General features: G+C 45.8%; 1 protein-coding gene across 1 annotated transcript in view; it reads left to right on the top strand.

Annotated features, from left to right (window-relative positions):
• The window catches only part of cbl (Cbl proto-oncogene, E3 ubiquitin protein ligase), a gene marked incomplete at its 5' end in the record, with an annotated part of 43781 nt that overhangs the window by 22734 nt on the left and 1243 nt on the right, over positions 1-19804 (top strand). Inside the window, 13 exons of the mRNA XM_080006626.1 lie at positions 2856-3002; positions 3667-3823; positions 6395-6516; positions 7301-7438; positions 8021-8108; positions 8458-8589; positions 9167-9394; positions 13634-13765; positions 14478-14954; positions 15423-15511; positions 17389-17592; positions 18760-18866; positions 19117-19392. Of these exons, the coding sequence (XP_079862752.1) occupies positions 2856-3002; positions 3667-3823; positions 6395-6516; positions 7301-7438; positions 8021-8108; positions 8458-8589; positions 9167-9394; positions 13634-13765; positions 14478-14954; positions 15423-15511; positions 17389-17592; positions 18760-18866; positions 19117-19392 (2297 nt within the window). The remainder of the gene's footprint in view (positions 1-2855; positions 3003-3666; positions 3824-6394; positions 6517-7300; positions 7439-8020; positions 8109-8457; positions 8590-9166; positions 9395-13633; positions 13766-14477; positions 14955-15422; positions 15512-17388; positions 17593-18759; positions 18867-19116; positions 19393-19804) is intronic.

The following is a 19804-nucleotide window of genomic DNA, read 5'->3' as shown; positions in this document are numbered from 1 at the left end:
TCTCGGTGTTTACTTAGTGTAAAAACAGTATTTTAATACTGAAGTGACGTCAGTGTTTTAATGTATGACTTGTAACCCATAGTTCCTTTTAATTACTCAGCTGTGTCACACATATACATTCAGCATCACACCTTGACTTAGAAACCAGTGTCTTAATGGTGCTTGCAAAATGCAAAATTCAACCATCATAGTGAAGTACAGTTTTATGGCCACTGTTACTTTTTAGGAACAGAGTTGCAGTGAAAAGGAGACAGGCAAGACGGATGCGTGGCGTGTTTTACACTGAGGTGCAACGGTTGCTTTACGGGACATCGCGCTGTGTTGCTGCTACTTAACCACGTGTCGGGAGGCAAATGTCGCCGCCATCCTTCTGCTCCTCCGCCATATTGGAGCAGTCACGATCCGCTAGTAAACAACACATGAACTTGGAACGTGTATTGAGAGACGCAGACGTCTCTACAAAATCAACTGTTACTCGCTTAATTCTGAACCGATTTTCATGACATTTAGTTTGTTGTAAACGCGAGAAATTGAACATGATACTGGAATTAATAAATGGAATTACTTACTGGAATTCAGTAAGAAGATATCATGCATGTCTCATATTGGGTAACATTGAATATTTTATATATTTTACGATTTTATTTAAACATTGGATATCTTGAATGTCGTTTTCATTTAAGACCATGGGCAAACATTCCTTGTTTGTAGTGTTTTATAGAATAAATGGAAAGGAAAGTTATATTTGTCTCCCTTTTTTAAAATTTGATTTTATTTTTATTTTTTGGATGCGAAAAATGATCCGATCCTTGACTCAAAACCGCAATACAATCCGAACCGTGTGTTTTGTGATCTGTTGCGCCCCTAGCCCTACTGCAATGAATGCAATGAAATGACAAATTATTACCATGTCCTCAGTGGTAACCGAAGAGCTACAATTTGGAAAGTTATATTAGAATCCTATAATTCATTATGTTGAGCAGGACTATATACAGTATAGATATAACGTTTATTGAGACAATGAAGATTCTCTGGAACTTTATCGCTTAAGTGTTGCATTTTCATGTTCCTTGGTTTTACATTTCCTGAGAGGCTCCGTCTGATTCGATGATTTGTTTTAATGTAAAAAAAACTCAAAAACACTGACTTAAGTTGAGTCATTGAGAAGTAGCTTATTTGGCTGTGATATACTCGTAATTTCCTAGTACTAGAGATTGATCCAAATCTCATGATTTCAGTGCAATGTGTTGAATAGGGGTAGGAATCGCCAGCGATCTCACGATACGATAATATGGAATTTTTTTTACAATACCCCAAGTATTGCAATCGGTACTGCAATATATTGTGATTTATTTTTCATTTATTTTCTCCTGACTGGAGTAAAAAGTTTATAAAGCAAATTTTTTTTCTCAGTTTTGGTCTTGTTGAAAACGCTGATGTCATGAGGTAAACCTGCGTGCTTGTCAGTGGTCAGTACACAGACGTCACATCCGGTACATGTTTACATCCGACGCCGCCAACGTTAAAATACTCACTTCCTATGAGACGAGCTCGACAGCGTTTTCCCTTTTTCCACCCAGTTTCACCCGTCGTGTTGTGAATATTAAAATAAACCCTAACCCCCCCCACCAATGGTGGAACATTGTTCATTGATATGTCAACAAACAAACAGTGTGGACCTGGTAATCAAAATTATGCTCACTACGTAGCTTGAACGGCTGCTTACGTACATAAATGAACCGAGCAGCCAGAAAAAATCGGAAACTCAAAACACATCGAAATCCTCCATTGGGGCAAGAGGGCGTGGCCAAGACCGCGGGTCCTTATATCTACGGAAATGATAACTGGCGTATGCGACGTCGCATCATTTGTTGTTCTTCTTCAGGACTTCCTGCCGCTGATTCCAGCTCTGCAATGTTCCCATTGGAAACCCAACCGTAACCAGCAATAAGCGGTTGTACTGATTGAGTTTAATTGTTTTTATTATTCTAGCACCAAAACTAACTCGTATTTGCAATTTATATAATAAAATGTCGATACTTGCTGACGTGTAGTATCGCCACGCAAAATATCGCAATACTATGCTGTATAGATTGTTATTATTATTATTTTTTTTTACTCACCCCTAGTGTTGAATCATATCTACACTGCAGTGCATTTGACAAAACAGTGCCATGGGGGTAGAATGCAGGCGACTGCATTTGAAATCTGTACTTGTTTATTGTAGGAGGCAGCTGACATAGAGGCAGCCAGGAGGTCACCTTTGTCCCAGAGTAAAAGCTTGCTAAGTACAACCTTGATCCACCCCAAGCTAGGTGACACGTCTGACTCACCGGATGTAGGTTGTCTGTATGAAGCCTGCCATTGGGCGACTTTATCAGTCGTCCTTCTCCTCCCCTTCCGCCATCTGTGTGTTCCTGTCTTCAAAGTGTCCCATCGCTATGTGAAACAACAGCCCCAGCGCTGGCACCGCCTGGAGATAGGTCTGGCTATGCAGGACTAGGTCACCGATGATCGAGTTATGTTATGTCTTTTTGACTTGTAGAAGTCCTATCACATAGTCGACATACGTGTCTTACTGTTTTATGTAGCCGTTTTAATGCCAGGGATTGCCTCCCCCCTTACTAAGGTTCCACCAGAACAAGTTCCCACCGTGCCCCGTCGCTGCATCCTGAGCTTAGTGCCGCCCAAGACCATTGGGATGGGTTTAAAAACTACAAACGGAACTGAGGGTCCCCCCCCCCCTAACCCTCCTCAAGCTCTACTAAAATTGAAACGTCAATTGAAATAGTAATATATTGCCTAACCCGAGACAGATTTCAACATCTCGCCACCTCTTCTCTTCCTGTTTGCAGACGCAATCTGACCAAGCTGTCGTTGATCTTCAGCCACATGCTGGCGGAGCTGAAGGCCATCTTCCCCAACGGTCTGTTTCAGGGCGACAACTTCCGCATCACCAAGGCAGATGCTGCAGAGTTCTGGAGGCGCGCCTTCGGGGACAAGTGAGTCAGTCCTACTTACCAATTAGTAGAGGCTGTGTTGCGCTGGCGGTTTTCAGAAAGAGGCCAAGACGTCCCTTGGCGGAGTTCAGCTCTAGTTTATTGTCTCTTCTCGGGAAGCTCAGCTTGCGGCGCCAAGTTAAAATGACACTCGATCACAGTATGTATGCATCATTAGGGGTGATATAACTGACTTTAAAGGACTCAAGGCCGATTTAACTGACAAATCTCACGAGGAAAAGTCCAAGTCACAGAGACGACCAGAATCATCTGAGATTAGGACTATTTGGAAATACTCCAACTGAGTCATTAACCCGAAAGATTTTTATCGCTGAATGAGTTATTGTGGTAATTAAACTCATGCCTTCAGCGACAAACATTTTATTTACTACTATCTGTTAACAATAAAATATGGGTTTTACTAAACCGGACAGCTACAGGCAGCAAAGCTGTAAACATTTTACACGGTACAGGGAAACGAGTAAGTAAGCATGGCGCAGAAGCATAACGACAATAATTGTCCTCACTCATACTGTGTGGGGTCCAGCAGCAGGGAGGAGCTCTATGTCCGCTGTCATAAACTGGACTGGACAAGGGTCTACCCGCATCTTCTACCGATTTGTGAGGCGGGAATGTCCCCACGCGGTCTCGCTGTGGTGTGTTCCAGGACCATAGTGCCTTGGAAGGTGTTCCGCCAGTCCCTTCACGAGTTCCACCCCATCAGCTCCGGCCTGGAGGCCATGGCCCTCAAGTCCACGATCGACCTCACCTGCAACGACTACATCTCCGTCTTCGAGTTTGACATCTTCACCAGGCTTTTCCAGGTGGGGAAGGGAGCCGCGTTGTCCTCGCTCGCTCGCACGCACAGGCACACACACACACACGCACACGCACAAGCACACACACACACACACACACACACACAAACACACACACACACACACACACACACAGTAAATTGTCCCGTTGTCATGTCTGCCGGCAAAGAGAGATTAAGAGAGAGATTTGGCGAAAGCTAACGCCGAGAATAATTCATACCATCTAAGCTTCTCGTTGGAAACCAAAGGTTTGAGCCACATGCATATGAACTTAATTTGTGGTGTCTTCTTTCGGCGAAGCCATCAACTCGTTCGGGGGATTGTCCACTGACTTATGTCCGCTGTCTGCTGGGACTTAGGTAGAAGCTTCCTTCCGCTCTTCTCCTCCTGTAATAAAAATGCTTGGCCGTCACAGCTCCCTCGGCCTGTTTTGGTTATTTAACGAGGTTTCTGTTGTGGAATCGGTTGGCCCACGCAGCGCAATTTCTTGGACATCAACCAGCTAATGAATTACATTAAAGTCTCTCTCAAAGCCACACATTGCCATGTCTGCTCCCCAAGTCGGCTTCCGACTGCCATTCAAGGCCCGTGTTATTAGATTTAGAATGTGATCAAGTTTCCCCGACCATAATGCAGCGGTTCTCTACATGTGGGACTGGCAGAAGAACATATACATTCTTTTTGTCCAAACTGGGTCATGTAGTCGTAACTATATATTAGGATATGTGGTCCTCGTACCACTATCGTGCCCTTCCTGGCAGCATGGGTATATAATCTCCTGACAGCAGTAACTTCTCCTTAAGAAGGCTGACAAGGTATCGAACCCTCTCTAGTCTACAAGCAAGGTATTCATCCAGGGTTAATTTTTATTTTTTTTATTATTATTTTTTTTTTAACCTCTGTAAACCAAACTTGTCCTCCACAAGTCTGTTTTGTATTGACGGATTTGAATGAACTTTCCTAGCTTGTTTGTTTTTTGGACATTGGGTATTTATCTGTGTGCATGAGTATAACAGCCCTAAAAAAAGCAGCTGGCTATTCAACACTTTTACCAGCTAAATAGAATGGGGGCTGTGTTCTTTTTTTTTTTTTATGGGGAGGCAATCAAAAAAAAATGGATCATATTCTGTTTTCCCACGTTACCATTACCTTATAAATAGCCTTGCCTATAGAACTCTTTTTACATGTTTTATTTATTTGTTTATTTTTATAAAAGCAATATAACACTCTAGATCAGCTGTTAGACTGTGTATCCGCACTTGCATAGTAATCAAGGTTACTGCGCTCCTCTACATGCAAACCAGGCAGATACAGGCAGGGGAAGTGGAAATTCAGAGTTAAGGTTATCAAGCGGCATCTACTGGGCTTATCCGCAGGCCATAAAAGAGATTCAGGATTTCAAGAGGTTTATGCGTCACATACATATTCATACCTTCATACATATTTGCAGTGAAATGTCTTTGCAACCTGCCCAGAGATTATGCACAATAAGTTCTAAACCTAACATAATAGCTAACCTAATTCCTACCTAGCTAACTAACGGAAACAAACAGATTCCTAAAACGACACTTTTAAATGCAATTTACTGTGAGAAACGGTATAACATTATTATTGTATGTATAGATATTTTTTATTTCCTTTGCTCATTAAACACAGCCCTCTAATGAATGAGCTAACATCCTGAAGAGGGAGTGCCCCTGGCCATTTTGAGCTTCATTTCCTTGAATATGCATGTTGTTTATTTTGACGACACCTGGAAAGGTCTGATGCGCTGTGAGCTGTGGTTCATCAAGAAGTATATCTGACAGAGCTGGAGGGCGAGTTCATTTTGGTGTGCTGAAAGAGCCCGCACCCGCCTCAACGGACGTGGCAAGCGGAGGGCTCCGTCTCTCCTCTATCACGGCCAAGACGCTTCATTTGCAGCTTTGTTGGTGCTAATTCCACTTCCTCATGAGCAGCGAGGCTAGCTGTGATGCTGGGGCATCCTACTCAGCGACGCAGATGCCCTCGAGAGAAGTAGGAAGTAAAGTGGTGTATCACTTGTGCTAATGGTTCTTCAGAAGTAGCACTTCTCCCGCCCCCTGGGGACAACTTGACTCTGTGTTCGGGTTAAATGGCATTTAAAGGGTGTGTTTGCAAACCGCTGCTCCGATTAACCTCGTTTGGTTGACTCGCTCCAGTAATACACATATAGAATATGGAGCCCTGTTTGTTTTACTGCTTTCTATGTGGTCTGACACAGGTTGAACAGATATTGGGGAAAATATGGATCCACCTCATGCTCTGCTCACTAGCTTGCTGCTTGAGCACCATCCATGATTGAGTACATGTCTCCATTAGTCTGTTCTTACTGTCACTGCAATGTCCATTCAAGCACTTAGGCATCTAAACGGCAGATGACTCACCCGTGTGTGTGTGTGTGTGTGTGTGTGTGTGTGTGTGTGTGTGTGTGTGTGTGTGTGTGTGTGTGTGTGTGTGTGTGTGTGTGTGTGTGTGTGTGTGTGTGTGTGTGTGTGTGTGTGTGTGTCGGTGTGTGTGTGTGTGTCGGTGTGTGTGTGTATCGGTGTGTGTCCACAGCCATGGTCGTCCCTGCTGAGGAACTGGAACAGTTTGGCGGTGACTCACCCGGGCTACATGGCCTTCCTCACCTACGACGAGGTCAAAGCACGACTGCAGAAGTTCATCCACAAGCCGGGCAGGTGAGGCATACGCAGACACACACACACACACACACACACACACAGCGAGTCAGATTATCCTGTTTTCACAACACGGGTGCCGCTGAGATTTAGTGACGTGTTTGCTCCGCGGTGGCGCTTCATCCATGCCGTGACTGGCATTTTTCAACGCAAACGTGACATTTAACTGAACCCAGTATCTCCGCCGCCATCAGCCCTGCTTATATGTAGCCTCAGTGTCTGTGGGTTCTGAATTTAGCAGCGTGTGTCACACCGTTATACTGCATCGTTGCTACCCGCACAGGATCCTCAGTCACACGTTTATTGCGGACACGCATGTACATATACGAACACACACTCCCTTATACAGACACAAGGCACCGGTTTGGGCCTCAGTGCCAGTCGTGCCACGGCTCCTCTGCGCTCGTGCTGCGAGCGTGCTGAGGTCCCGGGGCGTCATGGTGCTGGTACCTACCATCAATGGCCTCATTGTACGCAGGGAGCTGATGTCACCTTTGAGGCCTTGCCCGCACAGTGCCACGTGGACGCCAGTGACACTCCATGACATGCACATTTACCCACGCACCACTGGCAGCAGGATTTATTCCTTGCAGTTTGTTTGTCTGTACGGTAGCATAGCAATGCTGAACTTAAAAATAATAATAATAATATTATTTCAAGCTCATACACATAATGGACGCATTGGCAGGGACACTCTTCTTTTTACCCACTCGCATGACTAGGATTGGAAATGATTTGCATGAAGCCTGTATATAATATATAACGCCTCTCCACCGCTCCCCAGTTACATCTTCCGGCTGAGCTGCACTCGGCTCGGCCAGTGGGCCATCGGATACGTAACAGCAGATGGAAACATCCTCCAGACCATTCCCCACAATAAACCACTCTTCCAGGCCCTCATTGACGGCTTCAGGGAAGGATTGTGAGTTCAGATGCCTCGCTCTCTCTCTCTTTCCCTCTCATATATTCTCATTCTCACATTAGCGACGCCTGTAATTCCGCATTTTACATTTTTTATTTATTTTTTCACTATTAGAATTAAACCTGCGAAGAGTTAACCTTTATTTAAACTCTGCCATGCTCTTTGGCACACGCACCGCGCAGGCTGCCTTACAGCTCCAAAACCCAGCGGGCCGTATCATGTTGCCTTTTATGTTATCATAAGCAGAATGGAGATGTTGGTTTGTAATGCACCAGTCAAGTCGGTGGTTTTGGCTCACTGATATAATGCTCGTGTTTTTATGCCAATGTTGATTCCGATCATTTAATTAAAGCTATGGTTGGCTCCCCCAAACATATAATCAAACGTTGGTTGAGGCCGGGGAAATCTTATGCAGCATATTCTCTCCGTCTCCAAATTTTAGGCGGTGAAGTTTTGATCCATTTGTAAAGTAGTCTGAGCACATTGTGATGCCGAATGAGCGAAATCGAGCCAATGTTTTATTCATCTCGGTCGGTCGGTCGTACAAGATAACGGCGTGTCCGTCTTCTTCTTCTTCCGCAGCTACTTGTTCCCTGATGGCCGCACCCAAAACCCCGATCTGACCGGACTGTGCGAGCCATCGCCTCAAGATCACATCAAAGTCACACAGGTCAGTTTACTGTATCGTCCGGCAGAATGTTGCTGACCGTGGCTCTTCATTTCAAATGACCGAAGACAGGCCTTTTAGGGTTGGTCAAGGATATACTGTTGTTGTAAAATTTTTGGCACATCGTCATTTTATACATATTGAGAATTACTACCAACTTCTTGTAACACCATCTGATGTGCATTACAAAAATATTATATAATGGAACAAATTATGTTTTCATAAGCAGCGAAATTATTGAGTGTGTTGATTTACTTATTTATTTTGAATCCCGCCCTGTTGTTTTGCTAAGCTGTGATGTTTTTCTATTCACATAAACGGAAACTTATAGTGGCCGCTGTTTTTGTTTCAGGAACAATACGAGCTGTACTGTGAGATGGGCTCCACCTTCCAGCTGTGTAAAATCTGTGCAGAGAACGACAAAGACGTGAAGATCGAGCCATGCGGACATCTCATGTGCACGTCCTGTCTCACCGCTTGGCAGGTATGGCTGGAAGCCTGGCCGGCAGGCGGGCTGTGTGTGGCACGAATAATATAATAATCACGATGAAATCATTGTAGTGAGGGAGGCATGCATGGGGGGGGGGGGGGGGGGGGGAACGCCTGTTACCACACGTGACAAAAATACTGAAATCCAGATAAAATATCATAGAGACTACGGGACATTCTGGGAACATTTGATATGTTTCTTTCTTGTCAATTGTTGAAAAATTGTTTTGGCTATTTTAGTTTTATGTGTGAAATAACAAAAATAACTACAGTTTTAAATAGTGTTTTTATTTTATTTTTTATCTAATTATTTTATCTTATTATAAATAATTTTATATTTTTTTCTTTTACATTATTTCTAAATTACTCAACTATATATAGTCATATTCTTTAATGACTAGTACCACTGAATGCATTAGCTTCTGTTGAATGCTAGGATTTGAATTAAGTGTAAATTGTGGAGCTAAGATCAGAGTAGGCAAAAACAGGCCTTTTAGGCTGAGGTGAGGTTAAGGACTGGATTTCCCTCCTTTTTTTACTGTATTTGACGTGTCCCTCTACACGGCCATCAGGAATCCGAGGGCCAGGGAACGGGATGCCCCTTCTGCCGCTGCGAGATCAAGGGCACGGAGCCCATCGTGGTGGATCCCTTCGACCCGAAGGACAACAGCGGGGGCTCCTACGGGGGCTGCAGGGGCATGTTTGGCGCAGAGGGAGCCCCCTCGCCCAGCTACGATGACGACGATGACGACCGAATGGAAGACCCCCACCTCATGATGAGCAAGCTGGCCTGCGCCAAGGTAAGCTACAGACACAAGGTTAGCTCCTCAGGTATTTACTGTAGGGAGATGGTCCCAACACTGGCATAGCTGCTTTTTTCCGCCTTTTCTGCCCCCCAGGTGCACCGCAGCCATCCGCTTACCCATCCGCTGCTTTTTTTTTTCTTCTTTTTTTCTACTTAGAGAACAGTCTCTTTGCAGCTAACTTGCTCTCTGCCTTGCTTAGCCTCAAACTCTCATCTCATATCAGAATTCTTTCATCTGTCTTCCAAGATGCAGAGGTAGCTGCTTCCTTTGTACCTGCAGGCATTTGATGAGACAGGACAAACATCTTCCATCTTTAATGTTTCTCTGAAACTCTGCATGCCGCGGTGTGCTCGTGAGGCATCTGAAAGCCTGAGATCATAGGCAGACACTTTGATGTAGTCTTACGTGTTTCTTTGGCTTTGGCTGCAGGGGAGAATTGCAGTCCCACGCTCAGCCTCAAGCAACCCACACAGCAGATGTTTGGCGGTGACAGTTGATTAATTATGTTACGGTAAAAATACAGTAACCATCAATAAGGAACATTAGATTCCATAAGTACATCGCTTCCTGCATACAATGCAGGACGCCGGGCCTTCCTCCTAATGATAAATATAAGATAAGATATTTCTTTATTCATCCAGAGGGAAATTATTGTGCAGCAGTTACAGTACAAAGTAGTAAAGGAGTGTAAACACACTAAATAAACAATTTGGGAGTTAAAAGTATCGGTAAGGTGCATACAGCCTGAAATGTCTCAGGTTAGCGGTAGGTGTCATAAATATAAATGTAAACTAGTTAACAGTAGTGTTGATTCCAATATACACAATGCCAAAAGTAGCATTAGAGTACGGTCATTAATTAAAGATTATATGTAAGCAGCAACCTAATGTACAAATGCTAGAATTGTAACAGGTTAACAGTAAGTGTCTTGAATATAAATGTAAACAAGTTAATAGTAAGATGCAGTCACTAGATATTTAAATCTCCCAAAATTTAGTTAAAATGTAATAGTAGTAGTCCAATAATCCAATATCCAAATATCTTCGGTTAACAATGAGAAGCACAGATGTATGAAAAGTGGCAAATAGCTATCTATGTACGATATCAATATGTAGTACGGGTATATGGTTAGATTCAAGTGTTCAATGATTATGTTTATAATATTTCACTGGTAATTATACCAGTAATATCCCTGTTACTGCACATTAGACTCATGGTGACCCATAAATCAGAGAGTTGCAAATAACTGTAATCCACTGAGAGTTAGTAATCCAGAGAGAGAGAAGGGAAGATGTAACGACAGAACAGAGCTGGAATAGAGGCTGGAACCACCTCCACACCTCCTACCTCTGCTGTCCATCTCTCTGCCTGAGGTAGATTACTTGTATAGTTTGATTGCAACAGGGAGAAATGATTTCCTGTGTAGTTCTGTGGTGCAGTCTTGCTGCTGAAGGTGCTCCTGTGCGTGATCAGCACATTGTAGAGGGGGTCAGAGTCATGATGCTCCACAGCTTGCTCCTTCCCCAGGACAGAGCCAGCCTTCCCGATGAGCTTGTTGATTCTGTCGGTGTTGATTGACCTCACCCTGCTGCCCCAGCACACCGGATGTTCTACCACACACTGATAGAACATCCTCATCATAGTACGACAAACATTGAATGACCCGAGCCTCCGCAGAAAGTCGAGTTGGCTCTGGCCCTTTTTGTACACAGCCTGTGTTCTTCACCCAGTCCAGCAGGTACAGGTACCTGTAGTCCTGCAGGGCCTCCACCTCCACCCCTTGGCTGGAGACAGGTATAGGGTGTTTTCCTCCTGCTGAAGTCCACCACCGACTCATTTATCTTGCCAGTGTTGAACTGCACATGGTACAACTCACAATTGCGGAATCGTCTGAGATACTTTTGCAGGGGACAGGACTTTGTGTTGTTAGTGAAGTCTGAGGTGCAAAGGCTGAACAGAAAGGGTGACAGGATGTCCCCTCTGGTGCCCCCACGTTGCTTGCCACAAAAATAGACATGCAGCCTTGTAGTCTAACATACTGTGGCCGACCAGTTAGGTAGTCCACACTCCAGGACACCAGGGGAAGTGTCTACCTGCATCACTGTCAGCTTGCTCCCCAGCAGGGCAGGCCGGATGGAGTTTAACGCACTGGAGAAATCAAAGAACATGACTGTCACAGGGCTACCCGGCCTATCCAGTTGAGCATAGGCATAGTGACGCAGGCAGATGATGGCGTCATCCAATCCCACCTTCAGCTGGTAGTGATGGTTTAACCAGGGGCTGAAGGTGTAGCAGGACCGGTCTCTCAAGGGACTTCATCAGGTGGGAAGGTAGAACCACTGGTCTACAGTCACTAGGGCACGCCTTCTTTGGTACAGGAACCAGGCACGATGTCTTCCACAGCACAGGGGCCCTCTCCAGGCTCAGGTTGAAGATGTGCTGGAGTACTCCACACAGCTAGGAAGCACAAACTTTGATTACCCTACATCCTTTGAGTGACTCCGTCTGGAATTGCGGCCTTGTCTGGTCAGAGTATGCTTGCCTCTTTCCTCACGTGCTCCACTGTGTGTTATTCTAGAGAGCTTGTGCTGGTGGTGGTGGGGTGAAAACGGCCTACACTGTCACACCAATGATACTCTTCATGCCACTTCACACATCCTTTGTATTGTTCTGCTGGAGTTTGTGTCCGAGCTTTGTCCTGTAGCCGTCCTTGCCCTCCTGAATCCGCACCTTGAGTTCTGTCTGAATCCATTCAGCTCCTCCCTGTCTCTGTTCCTGAAGGCTCTCTTCTTCTCATTCAAGAGGACCGTGATGTCTCTGTGGCCCAGGGTTTATTGTTGGGGAAACAGCGTACGGTCTCTGTTGGAACAACCTTGTCCATGTAGAACTTGATGTACCCTGTTATACAATCTGTGAGATCATCAATGTCCTCTCCATGTGAATCGCAGAGCACACTCCTCGCTGTTGTATCAAAGCAGCCCTGGTAAAGCCTCATTGTCTCCTGTGAACATCTCCTCACAGTGCTAGTAGTCACAGGCTGCCCTAGACTAGAGGCAGGAGGTGGATCAGGTTGTGGTCAGATCTCCCGAGGGGAGGGAGGGCTGTGGTGCTGTATGCGTCCTTAAAATTGGCATACAGCGGGTCCAGTGTCTTGTTTCCCCTGGTTGGAGAGTCCACAAACTGCTTGAAGAGGGCAGAGTCACAGCCGGAGTGATGTGGCTCAAGTCCCCAGGTATCGCGATTTGGGTGTTGTGTCTGTAGTCTCACGGTGATTGAGTGTATGACATCAATCGTGAGCACCGCATTGGCCGAGGGAGGAACGTAAACAACCAGAACAATGGCATGGGACACTCTTGGCAGTTAGTATGGCTGTAGACTCACGGCAAGCAGTTAATTGTCCGGGCTGCACACATGATCTTAAACCGGGATATGACCAGGATTACACCATTTGTTGTTAATGGGAATAGCAAGGCCCCCATCTTTCCTCTTGCCACTTTCTGTAATTCATGTCCGCCCGTACAACCTGAAAGCTGTCTACTGGGACGTTGGAATCAGGGATTTCCTTGTGCAGCCATGTTTCCGTGAAACACAAAACACTGCTCTCTTGGTTCTCGCTCCGACTCCTCGCCAGGGCCGCTAGCTCGTCCATCTTGTTAACCAGTGACCTCACGTTTCCGATGGTGATGGAAGTCCGATGCGGCTTGTATGTCCTTGTCTTCGCCCACCGTTTCGCTCCTGCCCTCCATCCTCTTTGCCATCTCCTCCACAGCTTCTTGGGGATTTCAGGTCTCTCCCTTGCCAACACGCTCGGTCGGAGCGACAACAACAGACCCCTGCTGTAAACAATGACTCCATACAGATTGCTCTGTATTGTTGTATGAGGACGGAGATGCGGTTTGGAAAAAAAGTGTCCTCAGAACGAATAACACGATGAAAACCTTCCACAACATCATGGGACAAACTAAGTTAATTAACTAACTGAACAGACAACTAAGCTAAAAAAAAAACAAAAAGCAAGAAGACAATGAGAATCACAATAAAACAATAAGAATAATTTACAAAATAAGTTGGAAAGGATAGAGCAACTGTTGCTGGCCGATGCTCTGACGGCGATGGAATCAGAAGAGGACAAACCTTTTTGGACGAATGAACGCCGTCCTCTACGTACTGCTGTGTCAGCCTTATCATTTGATCTGATCAGAAGTGCATTGTGCTGTCATTTGTGTCTTTCAGGTGGAGCGTCCCCCCTCACCCATGTCCCTCACCCCTTCGTCCTCCTTACCCCCGGTACCGCCCAGGCTGGACCTGCTACAGCACAGACCATCCAACCCCCCTGCTGCCTCCAGCCCGGGGGTCACCTCTAAAGTAAGGACCCCGATACATGAGAGATAGAATGCACTGAGCTAAGACTGTTTTTTTGGCTCTGACTAGTTAAAAAAAAAAAGTCCTCTGATTTGATTCTGCTTCAAGGCTGGGACATGCTTTGCTGAGGTATGCAAATCACAAGCTTATTTGTACATGTGAGCAGCATGGGCAATGTGCACGCCTTATCTAACAGGGTGGCAAAAATGTTTCTATGTTGCCAGGCAGGAACTAAATGCTAATTGTTTTAAGGAAGTAGGATCTCCAGTAAATGCCCCAAAATATAGAACAACAAACGAAGCGGTGCCAGCAAAGAAGTTACCGAACAGGAGTCGTTTCAAACGGGGGAAATTTCAAACGTAGAAATGCCTTTTATGATTCATATTTAAACTGTGTATGGTCATATGGCAAGCAAAGCGTTCAGCCAAGAAACTCAAATTGTCTTCAAGCATTATATCAGAGCTTGGCAATAACTTTTAGAAACTGTTACCTAGTTGGCAGCCGTGCATCAGCTTTTTGTTACCAAGAATGACATGACATGAATGACAAATCTGGTTGCCCGGGGCAACTGGGCAACCATCATTGTCAAGCCCAGATATAAATACAGAATGAAGAATGGAGTACTGAGTTTATGATATTTCAAATTTAAATACCTTTGTACTTCCCTACCCACTCTCTGTTTCTCTTCCTTTTCCTCAACCTTCGTTCCCTTCAGGCGGCTTCCCACCACAAAGACAAGCCCCTCCCCCTCCCTCCGGCGCTGCGGGATCTCCCCCCTCCGCCTCCCCCAGACCGCCCACACTCAGTGGGGGCCGGCGGGTCAGACGGACGCCTCCAGAGGCGGCCGCTGCCCTGCACCCCCGGGGAGCCGCTCAGAGACAAGCTGCCTCCAGCGCCGCCCAACCGCCCCCTCGGCGACTGGAACTCCAGGCCGGTGCCCAAGGCCCCCATAGCCTCTTCTTCTTCTTCTTCATCTTCCTCCTCCTCCTCCTCCTCCTCTTCTTCCTCTTCCTCCTCCTCCTCCTCGTCCTCCTCTTCCTCCTCCCAGGTTTCCGGTCTGGGCGGGGACATTCGGGGAGGTGTCAGAGAGCTGTCGAACCGCCACTCCCTCCCGCTGGCGCTACCCTCCGCCCTGGACACGCGAGCCGACACCCAGAGGAACAACAGCTCCGTCAGCCTGGACCACCAGATGGTGCGGGAGATATAAACATGCATGGGCGTAGGGCTGGGTTTAAAAAAAAACATACTCTAATACGACTTCTGAATACATTTTTGGAAGTTATGCAACCATTTTCCACTTAAATTAAATACCGCCATAGTCACATTTATTGAAATCAATTAATTTATTAGCTTAATATCTGCACAGGACTGAATTTTTCCGGTGAAATATTTTTGCATTGCACATCACTAAAACATTCTTAGCAGTTCTCATTATGTAAAAATGAACCTATATATACAGTAATGTAAAATCGATTAATGAAATTGTAACGTGAGCTTATAAATATCTGATTGAATCGCTATTAAATTGAACCGTGAATTGTGAGATCCTGCCCAGCACCCAGACCTACATGACAATCATTAGTCATTCCATGAGATCGCTGGAGTGGGTGAGACTTCATCGTGCAGGTTTTAACGGCTGTGATCTCTTCTTTCTTCTCAGAGTTTCACCCCTGCCGTCGGCCACGACTACGACAACCCCAAAGTGAAGGCTTCGGCCTCGGCCAATGCCATCTACAGTTTAGCGAGCAGGTACCGCCCGGGTTTCCACCCAAACTCCTTTTTCTCTGGATTACCCCCATTCATTTTCCCCTTTGGATGTGTCATTATGCCTCATCTCCTCCGTTTGTTTGGACGTCACAACACTAGAGCTACTTTCCACTACTCCGATGTGGTTGCTTGTGTTCTTTTGGTCCTTAAAAAGTGGTAATGTTTTGAATTTCTTTCAAAGACATTTTAATGGCACAGTTTAACAAAATGTAAAGACAACCTTGCGTGAAAAAAGAAGCACCAAATGTGAAAATATAGGCGTATTAGAACTGCAGGAGGATCAATCGAATCCAGATTTGTTCTGTCAATGATTCAGTCCCTGTTTATGCAGACTGTAAATTATAACCAACAGAACGTCAGGGGGATCAGTCGAGTCCAGGTTTCTTCTGTCAATGATTCAATCCAGTTCATGCGGATTATAAATCCTTTATCCCGTCAGTGCCTCTTCATAAGCAACATTGCTGAGAAAGCGGAGCTTCTTATTTGTCTCTTCATCTTGAGCAAGAATGTGAAGCCTGCTCGATCTGCCAACCCTGCTGGCTGCCACCCTTTGTGACTCAGTCACAGAGCCCTGAAGCCCTGCCCCGCTGCTGCACAGAGCTAAGCGGTCGCATGTTGTTTATTAATATTACACGTGTCGTGTGTCCAAATTGCACCAAATACGACACAAAGGAATGCATGGCAGGAAAATGACCACAGACACCCTGTTCTTAATACTCTGAAAACTGCAAATGGCTTTCATCAGTGGGCCTTAGGCTCAGTCAGCTTTGTGTTACCTCATTCGGCGATCACTTAACAGACATTTATTTAAATGAAAAGCTACAAGATTGGCACTTTAACATTCCTTCAATTATATATTTATATATAATAAATTAGATTTTATAATTATTTTCAACATAAATGTTTTGTCTGATTTTTTTTAATTTATTTATATTTTTTATTTTTTTTTCGTATATGACTTTCTGTCAAAATGAGTCAAGTTCTTCTGCATCAGATTCAACATTTGTGATATTAGGAAACCGACCGAAACACTATCGTGGCCACCGTACTGGAAGCACCGGTATGCCTGAGGGGTTAAGCTCACTCACTAAGAATGCAACCATTCTTGTTGTGTGGCTTTTGGCATTAGTGAAGTTAGTTACTTTAGGGGTGTTGAGTCAGAACAAGATTACAGAGAAGGACAAAGGTTCCTAGGAAGGCCAAAACAAAAAAATAATATGTTGCGGGAACAAATCCTAATGCAACGAGGTTCTGACAAGCAATTCTTAGATTTAATTTAAAATGATCATTGTTTACTTAGCTTTGTTTGGGTGTCTGGGTTCTACTGCTTATCACTCCCGGCGAGGTGTACAGAAAACATACAAATATTAGAGAGATGCGCCTGAATCCTCCCCCTTCCCCATTGGATAGAAGAGTAGAGCCCAACAGGTGGATGCAGGGGAGGTGGAGGTAGCACAGCAAGCAGAGCAGGTGGGGCGGGAGGGCTCGCCTGATTAAATGGGCCGGCCAATGAGGGCGTGGAAGCGGGTGGCGGCGTCAATTAATTTGACGGAACTAGCTCCGCCAGCTACCCCTCATTTAACAATCATTAATAACAGTAATTCATGAGAACAATCCTAATTTTGAAAATTCTGAAATGTATTTGGTTTTATTTTATTTTGCTCTATAATACGTTACTGATCAACTCTGTCCAATTCAACTGGTTTCCATGTGTTGCTTTATCCAAATTGATGTTCGACCGCCATTTATGTGTGTCATGGCTTGAATGGTCGGCTTCATGGGGTCTGTTATCCAGAGGCTGTTCCTTGTGTTTCAACCACATGGCACTGACCTTCGAATGACACTGTGTTCCGTCCCAGAGTTCCACCAGCCCTGAGACCGTTGACTGGAGAGGAGGCCGGCGAGAGCGACGAGGAGTCTGAGTACATGATCCCCTCGTCCCGGCCCGTGCTGCCCCCAGTCGTGATCCCCCCCGTAGCAGATACCCCTCCCGTTCCCAGAGCGGCGCCCCAGGCTGCGGCTCCCCTCCAGACCTCCGCCCAGCCCTGCACATTCAACTCACGGTAAAGCTGGCTCAGAACGATCATCTCATACCCCTTTCCCGCTGCACCAAAAACCCGGTAACATCCGGCATTTGTCACCAGCGCGAGCGGTAAAAACCCGGTCCCGGGTCAAACGACGCGGCTATAGACCCAGGTTTTAATCGGCTCCACCGACGATCAGCTCTGATGTGAACGGGGACACCCGCCATCGACCCGCTCATTTTGGCCCCTTTTACCTGCGCAACGCGACGTGGGTTGAAATTCCGGACCCTGCCGCATAAATAGTCAGAATATCTGTGTATCATTTCACATCCCATTTAGAATCCAAATCAAAAGTAATTGACCTTTTTTTCCATCATGGAGGACCGTGAAATGGGGAAGGCATGTGGAGATTGCACCGCGGGGAGCACATTGGAGAACCTCCACGCTCCCCGCGGGGCTCCTGAGTCAGTCCAGCACCGCCTCAAGCCCATCCCCGCTCCCTCGCCTATTTCTAGCGGGTCGACCTGGGTTGGAAAAAAAAACCCGGGGCAACCCTCTTATTTTGGTGTGAAAACGGTAATAGACAGATGACATGAGTCACAGGTAGTACAGGGTTTGTGCAGGTCCCTAAAAAGTCACGTCTTAAACTAATTCAATAGTCTTATTTGGGTTTCACAGGGTCTTAATTTCACCATAAACATTTTGTCTGATTACATTTATTAATTTTTGTCAAAATTTGGTTGAATTAAGTTTTTCTGAATTAGAGTCAGCGTTTCTGATGCTTTAAACCCTGCGCCTACCGCTGAACCTGATACCTTCATACCCCACTTCAAGCGTAACAGAGAGAAATATTTCTTTATTTTTTCACAGAACTTCAGACAGGTGCGTACAGGGATTTTTCTTCCTTGCACGCACCTGTCATGCGCCTGAAGTTCTGTGGAGGGGGGGAAAATACATTTTTTAGGTTCGATTTATTCCAGTAAAGGAAACTATTATACAGATCATAGAATGTAGATGTAGTTCTTAACCTGCACAGTTTCTACCTAATACTACCATGCACCAAATATACAGTAAATACCTGCACTGCAATACTTTCTCTTCTTAAATACTGTTAAAAATGTATCTCAATAAGTATTATGCTATTTATTTGTGGTGGTGTATTAGTGTTTGTGAGCGTTTGTTCACCGACGGCTTTCCGTGTGCCAGACCGCCGTTTGCCGAGTTGGAGGACGGACCTCAGATGTACGAGGCCATGTACAACATCCAGGCGCAGGCGCTGACGTCCTCCCTGCCGCACCAGGCCCAAGAATCCGGTACAGTCATGCTCTTCCTCAGCGCAAACTCTCCTCAGGGAGGTCCGCAATTTAACCAACTTAAAAAAAGAAAGTTGACTCGACGGCCTCAATTGTTTATGTGGTGATTGTTTTTTAAGTTCACATTCTGTGTCAATGCCCCTCATTAGGGCTACACAGTTGTTTTACATTTTGGGCTGGTTCCACCATTCATGCCGAATTTCCATTTCACCTGCCTCTCCTTCTCTTGGGATTCCCTGTCTGGTTCCAGATTATTCAGAGCTGCCGCCGCTCGCCGTGTCCAACGGCCCCCAGGAGCCGGCCGCCGCCGAGCCGGAGCGGGGGGAGGAGGAGGAGGAGGAGGAGGGGGAGAACGGATACGACTTCCCGAAGGCCCGGCTGCCGGTGGCCCCGACCCGGCGGGCCCTGTCGGAGCTGGGGGCGTCGTCCTCCTCTTCCTCTTTTTCCTCCTCTTCGTCTTCGTCGTCCTTCGCCGCAGCCGCCTTCAACCGCCTCTCCATGGACACGGACCCTGCGGCCGCATCGTGTACGTTTCCATCACAGCAAAGGAATTGAAGATAGAGGGGTTTGATTTAGGAGAGGTGTTTTTTTGGGGGGTTTGCACCATTTTTACATTTTTTTCTGTATATTGTTCAATGAGGTTGATTAATAACAGAAATCAACAACAGATTTGTTTAAGGGACAAATCACAAATGAGATCATATTTAGCCCCGTCCACTCTCCCCGGTGCACAAGGGGGCAGCACCGGGTCTTAAACGGGACCAGAATCTGTCATTCGTCAGAAGTAATAGTGTGTAATTGCTTTGCTTAAAAACTACGGTTGCCACGGGCAACCGCTTCTGTGCCTGGTTCCACTTCCCCCGTTTCACTCATCCTACATACTCTTGCCAGCACTAGCTGGTGCCGCCATCATATGACTCTACATAGAAACCACAATG

Source organism: Zeus faber, assembly GCF_960531495.2.
Source record: "Zeus faber genome assembly, chromosome: 9".
Lineage (NCBI taxonomy): Eukaryota > Metazoa > Chordata > Actinopteri > Zeiformes > Zeidae > Zeus > Zeus faber.
Note: the sequence above shows the minus strand (reverse complement) of the source record. Positions and strands in the feature narration are given on the sequence as shown.